The sequence below is a fragment of the Dermacentor albipictus genome, unplaced genomic scaffold, assembly GCF_038994185.2.
Source record: "Dermacentor albipictus isolate Rhodes 1998 colony unplaced genomic scaffold, USDA_Dalb.pri_finalv2 scaffold_13, whole genome shotgun sequence".
In the NCBI taxonomy this organism is placed as follows: Eukaryota; Metazoa; Arthropoda; class Arachnida; order Ixodida; family Ixodidae; genus Dermacentor; species Dermacentor albipictus.
In genome coordinates, this window is record NW_027225567.1 from 8,970,027 (window position 1) to 8,992,356 (window position 22,330).

Sequence of the window (22,330 nt, forward strand, 5' to 3'; positions counted from 1 at the left end):
TACTGGCGTCAGTATGGATTTCTGTATCGGCGTATTCGTCGAAGTGCGCAAGTACCGGCGGCGACTGCATGCGTCGTTTGAGTTCTTCAAATGCGTCGGCCTGCGGCGTTTCCCACTTGAACTCAACATCACATTTAGTTAGACGTGTCAACGGCTCGGCGATGCGTGAAAAGTCCTTGACAAAGCGCCTGTAGTAGGCACACATGCCCAGGAATCTACGCACTGCCTTCTTGTCGGTGGGCTGCGGGAACTTTGCGATGGCAGCTGTTTTCTGCGGGTCGGGGCGTACTCCGGATTTACTGATGACGTGGCCTAGGAACAGAAGCTCGTCGTAAGCGAAGCGGCATTTTTCTGGCTTCAGAGTGAGCCCTGATGACTTGATGGCCTCTAGTACTGTGGCAAGCCGCCTAAGGTGATCGTCGAAATTTCCGGCGAATAGAACGACGTCATCCAAGTAAACGAGACAGGTCTGCCATTTCAATCCCGCTAAAACCGTGTCCATCACGCGCTGGAACGTTGCAGGCGCCGAGCACAGTCCAAATGGCATAGCCTTGAACTCGTAGAGGCCGTCTGGGGTGATGAAGGCGGTCTTTTCGCGATCTCTCTCGTCGACTTCTATTTGCCAGTAGCCAGACTTGAGGTCCATCGAGGAGAAGTACTTAGCGTTGCAAAGCCGATCCAATGCGTCGTCTATCCGTGGAAGGGGGTATACGTCCTTCTTTGTGATCTTGTTCAGACGATAATCGACGCAGAAACGTAGGGTTCCGTCCTTTTTCTTCACCAGGACAACAGGGGATGCCCACGGGCTTTTCGACGGCTGGATGATGTCGTCGCGCAGCATTTCGTCGACTTGTTCTCTTATAGTTTCGCGTTCTCGCGGCGAAATTCGGTAAGGGCTTTGGCGGAGTGGTCGAGCGTACTCCTCGGTGATTATGCGATGCTTGGCGACTGGTGTTTGTCGAATCCTCGATGTCGTCGAAAAGCAGTCTTTGTATTGTCGGAGCAGACTTCTGAGCTGCTGTTGCTTAATCACTGGGAGACTTGGATTAATGTCGTAGTCTGGTTCGGGAACCGTGGTCGTCGGGGTAGATGTGGCGGAATCCGAGAGGACAAACGCATTACTGGTTTCCACAATTTCCTCTATGTACGCGATCGTCGTGCCCTTGTTGATGTTCTTGAACTCCGGGCTGAAGTTTGTCAGCAACACTTCAGTTTTCCCTCCATGCAGTCGAGCGATCCCTCTTGCGACGCAAATTTCACGGTCTAGCAGGAGGCGTTGGTCGCCTTCGATGACACCTTCTACGTCAGCGGGTATTTCGGTGCCCACCGAAGTAACAATGCTGGAGCGGGGCGGGATGCTCACTTGGTCTTCGAGCACACTCAAGGCGTGGTGACTACGAGGGCTCTCCGGCGGTATCGCTTTATCTTCCGACAGCGTTATTGACTTCGACTTCAGGTCGATGACTGCGCCGTGTTGGTTCAGGAAGTCCATACCGAGAATGACGTCTCGAGAACACTGTTGGAGGATAACGAAGGTGGCAGGGTAAGTCCGGTCATGAATGGTTATCCTTGCCGTGCAGATTCCAGTCGGCGTAATCAGATGTCCTCCAGCGGTGCGAATTTGAGGGCCTTCCCATGCAGTCTTAACCTTCTTCAACTGGGCGGCGATGTGTCCACTCATGACGGAGTAATCAGCACCGGTGTCCACTAAGGCGGTAACTGCGTGGCCGTCGAGAAGCACGTCGAGGTCGGTGGTTCTTTGTCTGGCGTTGCAGTTAGGTCTTGGCGTCGGATCACGGCTGCGTCGTGTTGAACTGAAACTGGAACGTCGCGTCGTCAAGTCGTCTTTCGTCGGTGTAGTCTTGGCTTGCGGACTTCGTCGGGACGGCGGCGTGTCGTCATTAGGTCGTCGAGATGGTTTCTTCATCGACTTCGTCGGCGGCGGAGGATCTTCGTCAGTTCGACGAACAGCAACCGCACCTCCATCGGTTGCTGCTTTTAGTTTTCCGGATATGGGCTCGCAGAGCGGCCCCGAGCTGGACCAGTGTACGGTCGGCGCTGCGGTGACAGGTAGCGGCCTGGTGACGGTGAACGGGATGGTCGTCGAGAGTTCCGCTGAGTGGCGACTAGGTAATCGGCGATTTCACGTGGGCGCTCACCAAGCTGTGGACGCGGCGCGTTGACGGCGAACCCTCTCAGTCCCAGGTCGCGGTATGGGCATCGGCGGTACACATGGCCGGCTTCTCCGCAGTGATAGCAGAGCGGGCGGTGGTCGGGGGCTCGCCAAATGTCCGTCTTCCTCGCGTAGGTGCGCTGGGCGACGTATTGGCGTGCTGGCTGCGGCGGCGGACGACGGAATTGCGGCGTTGCAGGACCCTGGCGCGGTCGCGCAGGGGGGCCTTGACGGCGGGCGACGGCGGCGGCGTAGGTCATTGCCTCCGGCTGCGGTGATTCTGGTTCCACCTCAGGAACTCCAAGGGATCGGTGCACCTCTTCTTTCACGATGTCGGCGATCGAGGCCACTTGAGGCTGCGACGAAGGCAAGACCTTGCGCAGTTCTTCGCGCACAATGGCCCTGATGGTCTCGCGCAGATCGTCTGTGGCCAGTGATTGAATTCCTGCGTAGTGGGTAGAGCTCGTACGGCGGTTGAATTGCCGGTTCCGCATTTCGAGTGTCTTCTCAATGCTGGTTGCCTCGCGAAGGAACTCTTCTACGGTCTTCGGTGGGCTTCGTACCATTGCGCCGAAAAGTTCTTCCTTCACACCACGCATGAGAAGGCGGACTTTCTTCTCTTCGGGCATATCCGGGTCGGCAAGGCGGAAGAGACGTTTCATTTCTTCCGTGAAGATAGCAACGTTCTCGTTCGGTAGCTGCACTCGGGCGTCCAGCATGGCTTCGGCCCTTTCCTTGCGCACGACGCTCGTAAAGGTGCGCAGGAAGCCGCTACGGAAGAGGTCCCATGTCGTTAAGGTCGACTCCCGGTTCTCAAACCACGTTTCGGCGGCGTCTTCTAAGGCGAAGTAGGCATGCCGCAGCTTGTCGTCGGAGTCCCAGTTGTTGAATGTCGCGATTCGCTCGTAGGTCTCCAGCCAGGACTCCGGGTCTTCAGTCGCTGCTCCATGGAAGTTCGGTGGGTCCCGGGGTTGTTGTAAGATAACGGGGGACGCTGGGGCAGCCATTGAGGTCTTGACCACGATCTTCTTTGTCGCCTCAGGTAGAAGTCCGTGCTCTGGGGGCAGTCCTTGCAGTCTGCGGCTAGCACGCTGGTCTTGGGCGGTGTCGGTTTTGTCCTCGGGCTTCGGGCTTGGATCGCGGCTTTGCGGGGGCGTTCGGTACATGAACGCACTAGCACCTTCACCAGATGTCACGTGGTAGTGACGGTGAAGAAAGAACACCGTAGCAGTACTGTGAAAGACAAAACTCGCTTTTATTGGGCGAACCTGTGCCCACAAAACAGGATACACTTAAAGCACAACGATAGCGGCGAACACAGTCGGCGATCGTCGAAAATCTGATCAGCGGCTCAGGCGCGTCGCCTTTTATAGATCAGTCGTCGAATGTTCCAGATTAACTGATGGAACCCGCGTGTCTTCCACAAAGTTCTACACCATTCGTGTCACGCGATGAAATCTGATAACACAAGGTTCGGCGACAACAGACACGCGGATAGAAGCGTCGATAACTTTCCAGAAACGTCGGATACATGCAGGCGCGTCCCTCGCTGTGCGATTACAGTTGTTAAGCGGCGAAACGTGGTTGCCCGATAAAGATAAGTACACGTGTCAATATGGCACATCCATCACGCAACGGTAGCAACTGACTGTCGGTATGGCGAGGCACGCTTTGTTCGTGAAACCCATCATCAGTTCACTACAATTTCGAATTGAAACCATGAAGCATTTTTTTTTACAGCTCCAATTGGAATGGCTAAAATATTCTCGAGCTACTACAGTGCAGCTTAGATTGCCTAGAAATGGAAAATTCAAGCACTTTCTGTCTCACCATGTCTCGATTCGGCGTTGTTTAATTATGCAAACTGAGAACTATTCGCTTCGTCGGTACATAAAAGAGAACCTCGCCCAACTGCAGGCAAAATAAAGTTTGCTCCAAACCAATCGCAAACATTCATAAGGAAAACACCACAAGACTTACATATATATTCACTTGATTTTTGACCCTCCACAGGGGAATTATATCTTCAATACGTCCCATACTACTAATGACTGACGCTTCGAATCCTTTCTGGCTGCAGCAGGCGGTCCAACAGGCATACTTCACTAAAAAAGTTAGGCCGAGTAGCCTGTGTCAGTCCGCCAAAAAATTCGTCATGTATGTTCCTCAAGCAACAAGCACCAGCAAATTTCTCAAGTGAGTTGAACGTGTAACACAGAAAAGGGAATATATATTTGTACATTCCATATTGTATTCTGTAAATAGACGTAAGCCTTCATTAGCTTTACTTCAAGTTACCGCCGCTTAATATAAACACGTCAAGAACCGCCCAATTTTAAGAAGCAGTCAAAGGAGCAAGTTGTGCTTGTAGAACCTAACTGCATGCAGTATTAAGTCCTCGTGTTACTGCCGAGCGTTTCTGTGAAGAAACGCAAACATTCGCTATCGCACCATGAACTACTCGTCGTGAACAAACCAGTTTTAGCGGATTGTAACTGTTGTGGAAGTCATATATAGCCAGCGTCTGTGACATACTTGTTGCACCGCGGCAAGTATGGTATCATAAATGGATTCTTCTTTTCTATATTTTTGCAGTTGTCGATTGAAAAAACCGCCATGGGCTGGTCTGCGCTCCTTCCGCTGGCACTGTGGCGTTGCCTTCGAGAGGTGCATTGTCGTCTAAGAAATAAGCTCTTTGAATAAATTTTCGCAAATGAAGGCGTCGTAAAAATATATTTGAGACGATTGCCATAAGTACACAAGCAGAGAGAACGAGGGCGAGCAAACGACAACACCGCAGAAAGCGCCCGGACACCACCCGAACTGTAGCAGACGACAGGCGCGAGTCCTTGCCCTGACGTCACGCGAGTGGCGCTCGCAGCGCCCCCTGTAGTTCGTTCTCGGGGCTAATACGCTAGTATATCATATTGACCGCTAGTAAAGACGAAGACATGGGAAGAGAACACAACGACGACTGTCGGTATCGTCGATTTGTGTCCTCTTCCCCCGTCTTCGTCTTTACTAGCGGTCAATATGACAGGCACTAAACACCAACTAGGCCAAACTCGAGTTATTCTCAAGTATACGTTCGTAACTAGCGGTTCAGGCGAGTTCAAAGAAGGCGAAAGCTTTTATTTCAATAGTTACAGGCGACCAACGAGAGCGTAGCCATCATGAGAATTCACGCTGAAGCGGGAGCAATAGGTGCCGCTATGTTCAACAACGCTATTTCTTAGTGTGTAAACTTACAAACAATTAGCTAGCTAAAGAATGTACGTTATCAGAGCGCACGTAAACAGAAACTCTAACATACGGAGCATACGCAGTCAGGACAAAGCTATTGCTTTACTTACGTAATGCTTGCCTTTGGTTGTAAACGGTACTCTAAATCTATATTTCATTTTCCTCTTGAATGCTCAGCTCCCACGCCTGAAGTATTGATTATATAGCGACGTCTTGAAGCGGATTCACGCAGTTACTACCTGGTATTGGCGCCTCCTGCAAGTGGTGCTGACAGGCTGCGTTTGCAGCTGTAATTCTCAAACGCCGGTCCACAGAATTCATGTGAAAAATATGCGCCAATTTATGTGGCAAATGCTCAGAAACTATTGACACCAGTGCTCCCTACGAAGTTGTTGAACTTGTCCAGTAAACAAGAGTTAACATTGCTTAGTAAACCAGCAGCAGAAGGTGGAGAGTCATACTACATTTTCCGCTTTAGAAAAGCTTCCGACTTCAAGATTCGCCCACAATATGCCTCGACTATGCCAAATGGAAAAAAATGTTGCAAAATAATTTCACACAACAGATTTAGGTTGCTTTGTTCGGTGACAAGGTAAACGAAGTTTCCCTGGTGCTATGAAATGTTGTGGTAAGCGTGATTCGAAGATGACAGATTGATTTAATATTTTATTAATTTATTTGGTTATTCCTTCAAGTTACCCTCTATGTTTCCGGAATTGGGTGAGGGGTCAGTACAATAATCTGGTATCGCAAGAACAAGCCAAATTATATAAGCACATGAACTACACAGACATCAATAAATATACAGTAAACATTGGAGGCATAAATCTGCACGCATCAGGTAAAACTGTGCCAGAATCGTATTATACCTGTGTCACACGGGCACATTTGGAAGGCCTTCCAGTCGACGGCCTTCGAAACGCCACAACTCCATCGACTCAAAGGAGTTGTCGCGCTGCTACACGGCACTTTTGAAAGGCCGTTGAGCGGTTCAGGCGTTTCTCGCAAAATTGTGTGGCGCTGCGGATCTTTATTTTCGTTTTCATGTCACGAAAAGTTAAACAACATTAAAACCTCTTAAAAGCCCTATAATTTCTTTTGTTTGTTTATACACAAACATTTGTTTATACATCGCCATACATATATGTTAAGTTTTCAAGTTGTTGAGTAGCGAAACTGCGGCAACGCTTTCGCCGCTCGATGCGGCCGCCGTTTTGGTGCGTGTTCGCACATGTCAAGTGGCAAAAATACTTTATTGAATAATTAATAACAGTCATATATAGTATTTTTAGAGCATTTTGGTTTGATGTTTTTTTCTAACCGTGAGTACGAGCACACTGTGAACGAGAGGGCATGTATGCGCTGTTTCCGCTTCCGTTGCTCAAAGGCCGTCGAGATTTCGATAGAGTTGTAAGGTGCTCCGTTGACTCGATAGACTATTGACTCGACGGCCTTCGAAACGGCCCGTGTGGCAGCTCGAATTTGACCTTTGAGTCAACTGACTATCGGTTGGAAGGCCTTCCAAACGCCCGTGTGACACGGGTATTAGACATTCGCTTAAGTGCGGTTTGCACTGTGGCTAAGAATGGCCTCGCTCCTGTCAAACAAGTGAGGCGTGTCGTTTTACGAGCCCCTCGTTCAATAATGCGACGAGCCTCGATCGCAGAATTTCAAGTCTTGAAAATCCAAAAACAAGAAAGGGGCTGACAGATGGAATAGCACACTGTAGTATAAAGTTTGTAAACAGGGATAAAGTGCCTCAGACAGGCTGGCCAACGTTTCGATAGGAGGACCTATCTTACACTTTACTCCAGCCTAGTCCCACGCCCGCTGAGAGTTTTTCTCAAACCTATTATAGTGTGGAAAAGAGGGCCCACTTTCTTTGGGGCGCATCACCTGTGCAGTGCCGGGAGCACGGAAAAGCAGACAGTGCATATAAACTGGACCCACGAGGCACAGCTTGTTTTTTTTTTCCTTTTTGCGAATGGGTTTTATTGCTGCACATGACTAGGGCGAGTATCGCATGTTTCGACATGATGCACTGCACTCGCCCTTGCACGATTTTATGCGCTAGAAGTTGAAAGGCGAGAAAATACAGAATAACAGCAGAGCCTGTAAAACAGTTCTTTAAGCTGTAAAACAAAGGGTTTTTTAAAATAATTTCGTTATTGCGCACGCAGACATCGCTGTGCGCCCCTGGCAATCTCATTGGTGTGCCGAAAATTCGGCGGCGGGTTAAATTCCGGATTGCAGTGGCTTCATTCTAATACGGGCGAAATGCAAGAATGCACCGGTGCTCTGGGTGCATTCTAAGGTAACATATAGCCTGTGCGTTGCTTAGTACGTTAAACCCAATCATTCAATCATAAAAGCCACAGCTAAGCCAGTTTTTAACTTCTTTACAGTGGGTCTATCACAGACTTCTTGAGCCATAGACTCGTCGGACAGATGGCTCAGAAGAACTGGCAGTTGAATTGACAATAAACGTCCCAGAATTGTAAATACAAGTAATTCAGCACGTGTCAAGGTAGCGGCAGGAATCTGATGCTATAGCAAGATCGCTCTTTCCAGCGCATCCTTCAAACGGTCTGCTAAAATGGCACATTTCATTACGATGCACGGTGCGGTTCGTTCTGCCGTGCGTGCGTTAGAGAACGCACATACATCACGTTCAGTCTTGTAGAAGGGCAAAAGCTTACCGACCAGCTTATTTGTTCCCGACCGCATCGCCTTACCCAAAGGTAAGGCAGGACCACGCAATACGGTTTCCGCTGGCTAAGAGCAGCGGACGCTGGTGTTCCGCAAGACTTGGTCGTAATTGTTCAAAAACGTTATTTATTGAACACTGCGTATTTAAAATGTGCCTTCGTCGAAAGTGACGGAAAAAGACACGTTACAAACTGTTACTGGCCTGAGAACTCGGCGTACGGAAGCGAAGGGGTGTATATTAAAGAGAGACAGACAGAGAGAGAGAGCGAGTGAGAGAGAGAGAGAGCAGAGTCAGGCGATTTTCGCATGCGCAGCCGCTTCTTGCGATTTCAGTCCATAGTGGTGCGGAGGTAGTTCTTTCCGGAAGGCACGTTGTACTGCTTGATGCCAGTCGGGAAGAGCATGGGAATCTCCTCCTCAGTGACGCTGGGGAGCACCATGCAGGGGGTCCCTTTCTGCATTGTCAGTAATGCAAAGTCATGGCACAATGTACTATGGCCGGCGATTAGCACGAATGACGAAATAGGAAAAGACAAGCTAGCAGTCATTTGACATTTGAAGACAATCAGGCAAACAAGAATGCATGGAATCGTGTTATTTAGAAAATATGAGCTGAAACGCGTTCACGGCGCTTTGGTATAGTTCATTCCATCGTTCCCACTATTAATATGGTTGCCATGTGTATCAAATATATCTTGGCTGTTGTGTAGATGCTAATGAGACGGAAGCAAACTCAAGCGCGAAACACTTGGCAACTTCTAGCTAAACTTCAAGTAATGATGACGAGTAATGATGAGTAGTAATAACGAGTAGTAATAATGCTGGGAAAGTGTGCGGAATGCATGGTCTGTGTCCTGCAACTTTGCTTCTTCAGAGTGTTCGTTTACCAATACCGATCAGCGATGCGATCCCAAAAGACGTTAAATTGACGGTACAATTTAACTGAAACAACGTAACCGATATAGTATAAGCGGAGACCCGACCAAAGTCTCATCCTGCATTGACATGAACAAGGCTTCGGTCACTCACCTTCCAACCAGCTGGAGTTGCTACCTTCCTGGTTTCAGTCACCAAAAGAGAATCAGTAGCACGCAGAACCTCGCTGGAATGGGGAAAATGATTAATCACTTGCGCAGCCGTTATGTTTTATTCTCGAGATCAGTCAATGAATGCTTTAATTATAATTGTTCTTTATCGATTACTCCGTAGATACTTCACCCAAACTGTAGAAGGCGTGCCTTCAGTTCGCTGCGCTTGTGTCGACAGTTTTCTTTTTCAGCTTTACATTTTCTCTCAAATTTTATCATATTGCCGCTCGCTGAAGGATTCTCAAGAATGTTATCACAGGCGCTAAACGCTTGAAGCGGCAGATTTAAAATGACTTAAGTAGCGTTAACGTTCATGTCAACTTTAACAAGAGTACGGTCAACTATCTTACAGTAAGAAAACCTGTTCAGCGCAAAATTTGTAGATTTGAAAACTGCGAATGTAAGCCTTGGTGGTAATTTCTTCGTTCGTCAATTAAAGAATTACTTTCACATGAAAAAGGTGACCCTCAATGCAGCGTATCCGCCGGTCAAAGGCGCCGGCAAAAAGCCATAGGCAAGTGAGAACGAACTCAGAAGGAGGCTCTACGCTTTACGTGCACTTGTTATTAAATCTTCAGCCTTGTGCAGCTAAATAACCCTTTGAAGTATAAACGCCTTCAGAAATGTAAAACAGCAAAAAAAAAGAACTTGGTAGAGTTCACATGGTTAGTGCAAAATTTGACACATTCGCTGAAAACGTCTTTTTTTAACGGTTTGCTCAACTGAGAGTCCTCATACGTAAGAGATTGTATCTGCTTTTAATTTTGATGTGAAATTGTGAAATGGCCCATTGAGCGAGAAAGCCGGCGAGGTCTGTAGGAGCGAAACGACACCTAACTTCCTGTTAGCTGCGATGCTGGCTCGCCCTTGGTGGCTGGGGCTATGGTAGCCACCATACTGGGGCCTCGACGGAGCATGGACGACCGCACGCCAAGTGTCATCCTAGACGCCAGCGCTCATTTCTCCCCTGGCGGAACGATCTCATCTCCAACGGGTGTAGGTTTCCGCCACAATTCGGGCCCGCGTTAGGTTCGCGCTGCGCGCGAAACATCTCGTTTGCGACGGCGCCTCTTCGGATGACCGGAAATTATTATTGTGTTGTTAACTGCCACGACAGCAATGTAAACACGAAAGGGTTGATGCCACCAGTGAAATTCTGCAGATTCACAAGAAAATGGTACGAAAAAAGCAGACGACAGACATGGATTACTGCGGTGCGCCGAGCGAAGTAAACAACAGGCAAACGAAGCGAAATCGTTCATTGATCACTCCAGAGTGTATGACGGTTTTTATATGTAACCCACATGAATTTAATAATTACTCGGTACATAGTCCTTTTATTCATATAAAAACTAAGTTGTTCGACGAGCGCTTGTCCTGTCTTCTTTCTCGTGTTCCGTTTGTGTGCGCGCTGCCCAAGAATGGAAACCACTTCTGCTGCATGCGCTAGCAGTGGCCGATCTTCACGCGTGCGGAGAAATTGAATATGTGCAGGATGCATTGAACATGATCGGAGTTCATTCCCGCTTCACCAGTGCACCGATTGATCGAGTTACTGGACGATACACGCCTGCGCCTTGGTCGCGCCGGCATTGCTGAAGCAGGAATTACTACTAATATTTTCAACTTCCGTGTCTTGAGCATTGTTTAAAAATGGCCAAGCTGTCTACATTGCTGCCTCTATTCCATATTGTAGGGGACGTACTAGTTAAAATTGTGTGCGCATGTCGTACTTGTGCTATGCAGCGATATATTTTGTTTATTTTCGCACAGTGTCGATGGAAGTCCGTTGTCGCCATCAGAGACAACACGGATTTGTAGCAAACATATTGTGAGAAACTGCAAAAATGACGTTAGCTCGTATGTGCCGTATGCATGTGCCGCATCGTATGTGCTGACGATTATTTCGGCGGCACATACGATGTCGTTTCCAATTACCTGCTCAGCGTCACTAAAATGGTTAAGCAGTCGCTGCCCTTTCGCCGCATTGCAGCTATAAAAATAATCGTCAAGCGTACCGATCTTCTTAAAGGCAACTAGAAGCGTGTACAGTCTGTTTCACACTTAGGGGAAAACTCAGAACATAATGCATCGCGATGCAGCAAGCAATGGAGTCGTGCGGCGGCAGCAGCTCGAGCAGGCGCAGATGCTCGAGGTTCGTTGGTTACAAACTTTATTTCTTCTATTTACAAGAGAGCTGTGAGCTGAGCGGCGGAGTCGTGATCTGCGTCGTCTGCTACGGCAGCGCGCGCTGGCCGCATTGTCGGGAAGCGTGCTACTGCATATAAGGGGCAGTACACCGATTACATCGGTACTGCGGTAACTGAGCTAATATTCTTTACTAAACGTTGTGCGTCGCCAAACTCTGAGCCTTCACTGGCGATAATGGAGTTCCACAAACTTCTTTTCGCAGCATGCTTCGTTTGTTCTTTCGAAAGGCCGGGGTACTGAGCGCCTGCACGTGTATTTCTTCACTGTGCGTGCTACCGTAATAAGCAGCGACAAGACGCATCAAGATGTGCGCGCAACGTGCTCAGTCTTTGTTTAACTCGAAAGGAAAACAAAGCACTCAACAATGATAACTATGGGGGTCGAACACGATGAAACAAACGGATACGATTAAAGGAATGTTTTAGGTTAAGACAATGAGCTGGAAGTGATTTTTCTCGACAATCATTCACTACACCAGACAGACCCTGCCCACCGGCGGGGAATCGGACACGTCACGCTCCGAATTTCAGTTAGTATCTCGTCATGTCCCCTGCGGCATCGATGACAGCACTCATCCTGGAAGGCAGTGAAGTGTAGAATGACTTGATCAGGGATGTGTTCATTCGCAGCACGTCTCAGTCGCTGACGATGGTGGATCGAAGCCTATCCTCGGACGACTGATAGAGGGGATGGTGCGGCAGCGATACGTTCAACGAGCCCCTGACATTTTAAATGGTGTTGGCGCCCGGGGATTGAGCCGGCCACTCGCAAGAGAGTGACGGCGCGCTCTCCCAGCAGTTCTTGCCCAACAAGAGCAGTGTGGATCGGCGGCCATCGTGTTAGAATATATAGTCGCGTTCCAGGAATAGGCCGTGAAGAACGTATGGAATCAGTACGTCGTCTATGACTGTCCTGCACCTTTCAGCGATGAACTTACCATCGAGGCGTATCAGGGGGCGTCGCACAACGCTTAGTAAAGAATACCGGCTCATTTCACGCAGTAACGATGACATCGGCGCACTGCCCCTGACAGTAGCACGCTTCCTGACAATGCGGCCAGCGCGCGTCGCCGTAGCAGACGACGCCGTTCAAGACCCCGCCCCTCGAGCACCTACGCCTGCGCGCGCTGCTGCCGCCGCCGCCTGACTCAAGCACTCGCCGCATCGCGATGCAAGGCGCTCCGAGTTTTCCCCTAAGTGCGAAACAGACTGTACATCGCCCTTCGAATGAAATGTCCACGGGCACACACGTAGGCACACAACGCGCGCGACACGAAACGTGCCCAAACACGCGCAGTGCAAGAGGCAATCAAGGCGGTGCGAACAACAGATCAAAGACGCGTACCACCCGCTAGTTGAATTTTGCGTCGCATGCGGCGCTGTCAACGCCGGCACAGAAGCGCCGACAAAGCGGGCGAAAGGGAGCACATGCTGCTGCCGCGATACTGCGTGAGCGGAGAGGGCGACGCCACCAGGGGTAGCACACTCTCAAGTTCAACAAATGGCCACAGAGGGCGAAAAAATCGACCGCGCGCCGCTCCTAACAAAACCAGCGTAGTAGAATCAATTCGGGATGCTTACGTTAGTTCCAACATTTTCCGGTAGAGGCGTCGTAATAAGCGCAATTTATCTTACAAACTTTCTCTTACAATTACCGAAGCATTTTTGTTACATAAAAAACAGGGCAAAATTATCATTGCTAATTAGATATTGTACTCTTTGTTAGTAAGCTTATTGTTTCTTCGTCATTATAAACGCACATAGCGTTCAGCATTATCGATCTTTCACGTGAACCGGGACCAGTGGCGAGAAGCAAGGTCTTAGGAACGACCCGAGCGGAGCTGGTCGAGGTGCCTTGGCGACAACGCGGTGAGCAGAGCTCATGTCCTGGTGAGTGGGGCCTCGGCACGTGAAGTTATCTGGCGTCCGGACACTGGACGTGAACTTGGACGAGCCTGACGAACGTGCGCACCTGGCATCCGAGCCACGTGGAGGCAGCTCGTCTTCCCAGCGCCTTATCTGATGGCGGAGATGCTGTTGTGCCCGTACCACCAGCCCGGAATACGAATCTACAAGATGCAGAATTTATCCTGCGAACGTTCTTTGGACAAACCCAGGGCTGCGCCGAAAGGCACAGCGCCCTAAACTCTTCCTTGACAAGTCAAGATGCTGAGCCGTCAGGCAGCGGCGTCCTGAGGAGAAGCATCGGCAAAAGACAATGCCGAACGCGCGACAAAGTGCTAGACAGCCCGGCGGCGTATTTCCTTTTCCCTGGAGGTCACCGCGCACGGCAACATTGAAGCGGGTGGCCAGCGCGGTCGCTGGTTGGACCTCTCGGACGACCATCGAGTGCTGGCTTTGTATTGGGCCGTTTGAGTAACAATCGTTTCTCGGGGCTTTATAAACCCCGACGCCGCCGCCTGGAGAACTGGATCCACCAAACCACCGTGGGCCGAGTGCCGCTCTCGAGTGGAGTGAGATGTGTCACGAGTTGGAGTCTCGCCGGACGTCGCCGTGCGGGAACAGTCGCGTTTGCTGTTAGCTCTCGGCCCCTGTGCCGATCCTATCTTGTCCTGTATAATGACCTGTATATAGTGTATAAAGTCGCATTCGTTATTCTCACCGACGCCTGACTCGGAGTCTTCGCTACCAACGCCCTGTCACGAAACGGGCGACGAGCGCTACGGGACCACCTCAAAGTCGTAATAGTGGTGCAGCGGTGCAAAGTCGCAACAACACTCAGACTGGTTGCTTCTTTGTTTCTAAAACTAGTTTCTTGCGCTTCGATGTCTCCTGTTATTTAACTTGGGGTGAAGTTACGTGTTTTCAAGCGGACATGTAAGCCAGGAAGTTGGGTTTCGATCGTGAGCCATTCGGAACAGGTCTGCATCGAAACGGGAGCTGGATTTTGCTGCGACTGACAACGGCAATAACGGTGAGTCGTGTAACACCGCTGCTTGAATCATTATATAATATCCGTCTCATTACCTTCCAGGCGGGCACAAGTTAACGAACTAGATCATGCATTACATATGGGCAGTCAGGATCTCAGTTGCACTTTCCTAAATAAACCTTTACTTGCGAGGCTGTCGTTATACACACACAACCAGGAAAGAAAGAGCGATATCGGAACGCGCGTCTCATTTTTCATCTTATTGTAGCCGTGGTCGTAGGTGACAGTAGCCTTATGAATGTACATATTAAACTTTCTTTTCGAGTCCGCCGTCAACTTCTTTCGTCCACAAAACCGAATAATCCTATGGTAAAATGAAGTGGAAGTACAGGATTTAATGTATTAAACAGTTGCAAGCATCATAATTCACCCATATTTCGTACTTGTTGGTTCCAAATGTTCTTGCTGTTCAGTTTGGTTTACCGTAGGACATTTATTTCTTGCAGTAGTGAAGCGGTGCATCACGTTCGTGCAGAAAAATAATGCATCAGTTCTAACAGCTTCATGACTTTCATGCATTTGCTCGTGGAACCAGCAGTGTGATCTTTTCTAGTGTATAAATGAACGTACAAATGTTCTCATTTGTGATCTTAATAATACTTAAGCTGTTGACATGCATTGTAGGTAGGCAGACATCAATTTTATGGACAATAGCAATATGTATTTAACATGCTGCCTAAGCACCCTAGAACAGACAGTACGTTTGCATGTGTTCTGTAGTCGCAAACCATTATAATATATATGTCACACCTTTTTGCATTTCATATTGCAAAATTTTGCTTTTTCAATTTCTGATTCAGTCAAAATTTCCGTTCCAGACATGCAGTAATGAGGACGGCACCAGTATAAAGCAACACACTCCACTCCAGCACTAAACAGAGGCTGCTGCCTGCTACAACAATGTCATTGTGTGGACGTTGGCTACTACTACAAGGTAAACAACACATGGTTCAGAAATAAACATGTTTGATATATGCTGTATTGGCTTGCTGTTTGCAGCAGATATGAATGTTTGTTCATATTTATGGTTCAGTATAATTGGTTCGAACATAAAAGAAAGCACACAAGAGTTTGGCTAATCTGTGCTGCATCTCATGTGTCACTGTTCTGCCCCAACAGTCTATGCCAAGCATATCCTGGTCATCACAGGAGCTCCTATCTGCACCAACAACAGGAAGGGGCTGGAGCCGAATTTGCAGGGCTTTTACACCAAGAACAAAGAAGCGCATGCAGAAGAATATGGATGAGATATCAAGTCTGCAGGGGACTGTGTCAAGACTGAAAAGAGCTTCAGCCACCATTCCACCAGCACGGATATTTGGCTGAGTCATCCAGGTAACTCAAAAAGGACTTTCTAGAAATTATTCGTCTTCAGATGCACCTGCGACATCTGACCAAGCACGGACGACGCTGGACAAAAGATCGACATCCGTCATTTTGCCCTTAATCAGCTTCCTAGCCATGTCAATTTCGTTTGTGCCAAGTGTAATTTTTCTTCTATAAATGCAAGCTTTTTGATTGCCCATTTTTGTTAGAGATCATTCATCCTCATCAAAACATAAAGGTCAACCGATTCTTCGCTGAAACTTAATACCAGTCACTGTCTAGTAGCCTAACATATCTGTAGCAGTATCTTCTAGTGTATGTTGTCATGCACAATTCCTCTCCTGAAATAGGTGATGCAGCATTGGCATGTGTCTTGCATTAACCTATGCACCATATGCTATGCACCATTTTACTTTTCTTGATGTTTTTAGCCTTCAGTGCTTGCAGAGCAGAGTGGCTTCTCTCTTGAGTGCAAGCTTTCTCATTTTCCATATTCCTAGTCTTGTTGATGATTGCTCTTCTTCCTCGATAGCCTGGATGTTTGCGCAAGCTACACTGAAGTGATTGATTGCAGAATCTGGTTTTGCTGCCCCACTTGGTTGTGGTAACTGTGTTACGTTTCTCAGATGTGGGGGGCCTGGTGAGTTGCATTGGTAAGCAGTCCCTCGAGGTAAGCATTTGCTCCTGCAGTCCGCACAGCGACATAGACTCCCAGTATACACACACCGAAACTGGGGCTCCCCATTCGTTGTTGCCTGCTGCAGCCATGGGCAAATTGTGCTTGTGGCCTACCTCGGCCATGATTTGCTCAAAACGGAGACCAGCATATGTGCTTACACGGTTCCAAGTGTATGAAGCTAATAGCCGTATGGGTGGAAAGGCCTGCAAAAATGGCTGCCGAAGGTGATGCCCACAAAAGCGACTTCTCCACATTGAGACAAAGTGGGACAAAAAGTGCGAGCCACACATTAGCGGCTCTCGAAAGAAAATAAATGTGCAGGTGGGAAAGGAGTTAACGCTAAAATGCCGGGTAGTCCATGTCGCTGTGTTGGTTGCGGCAGCAGATGCCTGCGTCACCTGATTGCTTCACAATGGAAGTTGCTCATCTTCAACGGCAACTGTTGGTTCAAACAGGTGCAAGGCTCTGTCCAATCCGTTTCTACCGCTGGTTGTCGCTCGTTACCAGACCACCACATGCGACAAAGGCAAGCATTATGCCTGTAAGATGGTTTGTAGCCAATGTCTAATGTATTGTCTGAACCTCATGCGGTGACTGATTGCTGTTTAATTTCGCTGTTATGTCACTTGGTTACGGTCGCAGTGTTATGTTTTTCGAATATTGCAGCCTGGTCGGTTGCACTGGGAAGCAGTCTCTCGAAGTAAGCATTTGCTCCTGCAGTCTGCACAGCGACATAGACTCCCAATTTAAGCACACCGTGATTCGTGCTCCTCGTTCACCCTTTCCTGCTGCAGCCATGGACAAATTGTGCCTCTGGCCTCTCTCGGCCACGATTAGGCGTGAACGGAGACCAGCATACGTGCTTACATGGTCGGGCGTGTAAACAGTTGGGTGGAAAGGCCCGCAAAAGTGGCTCATGAAGGTGAAGCCCACGAAAGCGACTTGTCCATATTGAGACAATGTTTGTCCAGGTTGAGACAATGTGAGACACCAAGTGTGAGCCACACATTAGCGGCCTCCGAAAGAAAAGAAACGTGCAGATTGGAAAGGAGTCAAACCCAAAATGATGGGTAGTCCATGTCGCTGTGTAGGCTGCGGCAGCAGATGCCTGCGTCACCCAATTGCTTCGCACTGCGAGTTGCTCATCTTTAACAATGACTGTCACTGCAAACAGGTGGGACACTCTGTCCAATCTGTTTCTGCTGCTGGTTGTCGCTCGTTACTAGACCACCACGTGCAACGAAGGCAGGCACTACGCCTGCAGGTAGGCGGCTGAATGTACCCTAAGACACCTGTGTATGTGAATGTTCACTGTTGCCATATGGTTCGTAGCCAATGTATAATGTATTGTCTGAACCTCATGCGGTGACTGATTGCTGTTTAATTTTGCTGTTATGTCACTTGGTTACGATCGCAGTGTTGCGTTTTTCGAATATTGCGGCCTGGTCGGTTGCACTGGGAAGCAGTCTCTCGAAGTAAGTATTCGCTCCTGCAGCCTGCACAGCGACACAGATTCCCAATTTTCATCCACCGTGATTCGTGCTCCCCGTTCACCCTTTCCTGCTGCAGCCATAGGCAAATTGCGCCTCTGGCCTTTCTCGGACGCGATTAGGCATGAACGGAGACCAGCACACGTGCTTGCATATTCCGATCCGTATGAAGTTGATAGCCACATGGTTGGAAATGCCCGCAAAAGTAGCTGATGAAGGCGATGCCCACGAAAGCGACTTGTCCATATTGAGACAATGTGGCCACACATTAGCGGCCCCCGAAAGGAAAGAAACGTGCAGGTTGGAAAGGAGTGAACGGCTAAAATCCAGGGTATCCATGTCGCTGTGCAGGCTGCAAACAGGTGGCACACTCTGTCCGATCTGTTTCCGCTGCTGGATGTCGCTCGTTAACCTGACCACCACGTGTGACGACGACGGTGAGCCGTTTACGAGCTCGCGTCAATGATTCCAGAATATCTCGACATGCAAATTTTATTTCTGCTATTGCACGAGAATGTATACACTGCTTGACTTCTGCCAATAAAGTCGCACGTTCTGTTCACTCACTTGTGGCGTGTTTGTATGGGCGTCAGTAGAGGCTCTTGGCAATTGGAACGCACCAGCTACGCGGCAGCGAAGGCATTGAGTCATGCCGCATAGCCGGCATAGCAAGCACGGCGCGTACCAGCGTACGCGACCGGCCAAAAGCGGCCATAATAAATTTTGCTCTTAAAAAAAGAAGTGCATTTCCGCTTCCGGATTGAGCAACGTCATCTGGCGTCTACCTAAGTAAGTTCCATGCGCTGCCGCTGCTTATTTTCGAACCACTGCGAAAGGTATAGTTTCCCTTCTCTAAGTTGGTACTTTATTCTATGACGCCCCGTCACCCTCGCTCTCAGAAAGCCTGCGTTATCCGCGCGTTTCTTGGCCGCGCAAGCTCTCGCTTGCGTTCTAATGCGGCTCGGTAAAGTCAAATCAAAACGCACCAAGCGTGTCAACGCACTCGCTTGCCCGCGAGGAGTTCATCACTCGAAGGACCGCTCAGCGGCGTTCAATTGAACATTAATCAAGGTAAATGTACCTGGTAGCGAAGCTTCAATAGGAGCCCATACGTTCAATATATGGCGGTCCATCGGCGGTCCATGGGGCTTAGCGCCATCTGTATGTGGTGGGAACACTTCCGGCGGAAGAAAAAATTTGACGCCATGTCCGTTAAAAGCAGAAGTGACGTTATTTTGGTTTCGAAGGCACGAAATTTGTTTTGTTGTTCTTCCTTTGGAGCTATATATTCAAATGCCCTGTCATTCGACTGGACGGGCGTTTCGAGCTTTCAGCGTGGAAAGCGATGCAGGAAAAGGCCAGCCGTACGGTTGTCGAAATCGCATCCCTGCACAGAACATACTTTCTTTGGAGGCGGACGAAAGCTTTAGGTGTAGAGTGCTGATCTTATTGTTGGATGCCAAGCCCGTCGGCCAGCGCGGTCGCACGAAAACAACTACACAATTATCTGGCGGTCGTAACTCACTACATTTGACTGAACAGATTAAGAAGCAATGAAGCTACCCACGTCAACAAATTCAGACAAACTTTGACAAGCAAGAAAGCACAAACTGTGAGGGGGGCGTATTTCAACAGGTGATACGAGTGCGCCTTTCTGCCCATTTCAAGACGTGCGTTGCATTGCGAGTGATAGTGGCGTCAACGCCCCCTGTAGCGAGGGGCGCTTAAAAGAAATGCATTTATTAATAATAATAAAATTAAACTTGTATTTTCTCAACTCGTCAAGAATGTATAAAATTGCCTAGGAATTTTATTTTCGTTGAATGAATCTAACTGTGCCTTGTTTGAATTAAAAAACGCGTTTTTCTTTCCCAATGTTTGTTCCCTCCAAACATAGTCGCGCTTCAATCGCTGCTCCCATAACCCCCCATGCTGATGTCGGTGACAATCTGTACTGAACCGCTTTTCGCCCGAAGCTTCGCGACCTATTTGGATCGACCTTGCATTAATGCTTTCGCATTCGCAACTCAAAAGTGCTTAGGTGTCCTCGGATATTTTTTTTTTCATTTCGTCTATGTTCTTCCTCACCTGCAACTGTAATACCCATGTTAAATATACAACAGTATGTAACGAGCTATTGCATTGGACGGGCTCTTATTTGTTTTACAGCGAACCTGTTTATTTTTTTTTATTTAGGAATACTGCGGGCCTTAGAAGGCCCAGGCAGGAGGGGAAAGGTACATACAAAAAAAGAAAACACAATAGATTGACGAAGGAGTAAAAAAAAAAAGCTCCGGAAAAAATGTAATAGAAAGTCATCATCATCATCATCATCAGCCTGGTAACGCCTACTGCAGGGCAAAGGCCTCTCCCATATTTCTCCAACAACCCCGGTCATGTACTAATTGTGGCCATGCCGTCCTTGCAAACTTCTTAATCTCATCCGCCCACCTAACTTTTTGCCGCCCCCTGCTACGCTTCCCTTCCCTTGGAATCCAGTCCGTAACCCTTAATGACCATCGGTTATCATCCCTCCTCATTACATGTCCTGCCCATGCCCATTTCTTTTTCTTGATTTCAACTAAGATGTCATTAACTCGCGTTTGTTCCCTCACCCAATCTGATCTTTTCTTATCCCTTAACGTTACACTTATCATTCTTCTTTCCATTGCTCGTTGCGTCGTCCTCAATTTGAGTAGAACCCTTTTCGTAAGCCTCCAGGTTTCTGCCCTGTAGTTGAGTACTGGTAAGACACAGCTATTATATACTTTTCTCTTGAGGGATAATGGCACCCTGCTGTTCATCTGAGAATGCCTGCCAAACGCACCCCAGCCCATTCTTATTCTTCCGATTATTTCCGTCTCATGATCCGGATCCGCAGTCACTACCTGCCCTAAGTAGATGCATTCCCTTACGACTTCCAGTGCCTCGCTGCCTATTGTAAATTGCTGTTCAACTGCTATTGCAAGTACAATTGCACAATGAGTAAAGCACCCAAATAATGCATAGAGAGTGGCAGATACAAATTGAAACACTGTTTCACAAGCACAATTTCAAAGCACTGGAAATGTAATAGAAAAAAAAGAGGAGTGCATAATTCAACATTACTACAACACGTAAATCAATAAATATTGCACAACGATACAAATTGAAACGAGATTTCGTAAGAACAAGCACTAATATTAGATAGTAATAGGCGCTATTGAGTCAGTGCTGAGAAGTTTGTTATAAGGTAGGCTGTTCCATTCCGTTACTGTTCGAGGGAAAGGGGAACACAAAGACATTGGTTAATGAGGCAGCTTGGCGATGTCTTGTTCGGCGGGCAGTAAGGGGTGTTATGTATGGTTCGGGAGAAAGAGATAGTTTAGTGTTACTCAGTAAGAAGAAAAATTGAAGCCTGTGAATCTTTCTTCTTAGTTGCAAAGACTGAATATTGTGTTCATCCGTTAACTGACTTGAGGAATCACTTGAGCGATATTTAGAGAAGATGAACCTTACTGCTTTACGTTGTATCGTTTCTAGCGCAACGATGTTAGTTATAGTATAGGGATGCCATACAATAGCTGCACACTCGAGTTCAGGATGTACAAGAGATGTGTAGGCGATAAGACGGGTTTCAGAAGGAGCCTGTTTTAATTTATGCCTGAGGTAGCAAAGCTTCTTAAAAGCTGAGTCGCAAAGATGGGAGATGTGCGAGTTCGAACTAAGGTTACTGGCTATTGTGACACCGAGGCACTTATATTCATTCACCTCCGTAAGAGGTTTGGATGCTAGGCTATAGGTAAACGACAATTTATTAATTTTTCTAGTGATCCTCATAAATACTGTTTTATCAATGTTAAGCTACACATCCCTGCGCGCACACGAAGCTAGTAGGTCTTGAAGGTTAGAGTTAGAATAACCTTCAAGACATACTAGCATGGCTAGGATTCCATCCATTTTTGTTCTGGGTCAATAAAAACTATCATCATCACCAATGACTCATACCCCCTAAGCAAGGAAAAAATGTACTGGCTTGTCCCTCTCGTAATAGAGGGGATATTTTGCGCTCACCGCTGCACTGCTGTTGCTCAAATTTTGCAGAACGATCGCATTTTGGCGTCGACATAGTTTAGTGTAACACTAGCCGTACCTAATTGCCTGATTTTAAGAAAGCAGTGGAAATTTGCCTGCGCTTATGGGGATGCGAGCTGCTGCCGCGACGGCGCAAGCATTAAAGTCCCTTGATAACTTTAAAGTAGCGACACTCTGAACTCTGCCGCCGCAGCGCGACCTCCTCGCCTCCTCCTCGCACCTTTGTGCGTTCCCCCGCGGCAATCAGTTTTGCCCCCGTTTTTCTGCACGACGATTGGTCTCCCTGTCGTTGCCCTTGGAAACACGCGGATCTTAAGTTTTGCTTGTGTTTTTCTTTTTCGCTCGCGCCATTTTCCTGCTGTGCACAGCTGGCTCGGCGCTTTAG

At 48.2% G+C, this 22,330-nt stretch overlaps 1 protein-coding gene across 1 annotated transcript in view; it reads right to left on the reverse strand.

Annotated features, from left to right (window-relative positions):
- Positions 1-8,231: 8,231 nt before the first annotated feature.
- LOC135915885 (peroxiredoxin-6-like) overlaps positions 8,232-22,330 on the reverse strand; it is an 89,192-nt gene continuing 75,093 nt past the window's right edge. The window contains exons 5-6 of the mRNA XM_065449079.1: positions 9,155-9,227; positions 8,232-8,580 (exon numbers count right to left, since the gene is read on the reverse strand). Of these exons, the coding sequence (XP_065305151.1) occupies positions 8,455-8,580; positions 9,155-9,227 (199 nt within the window). The 3' untranslated portion in view covers positions 8,232-8,454. The remainder of the gene's footprint in view (positions 8,581-9,154; positions 9,228-22,330) is intronic.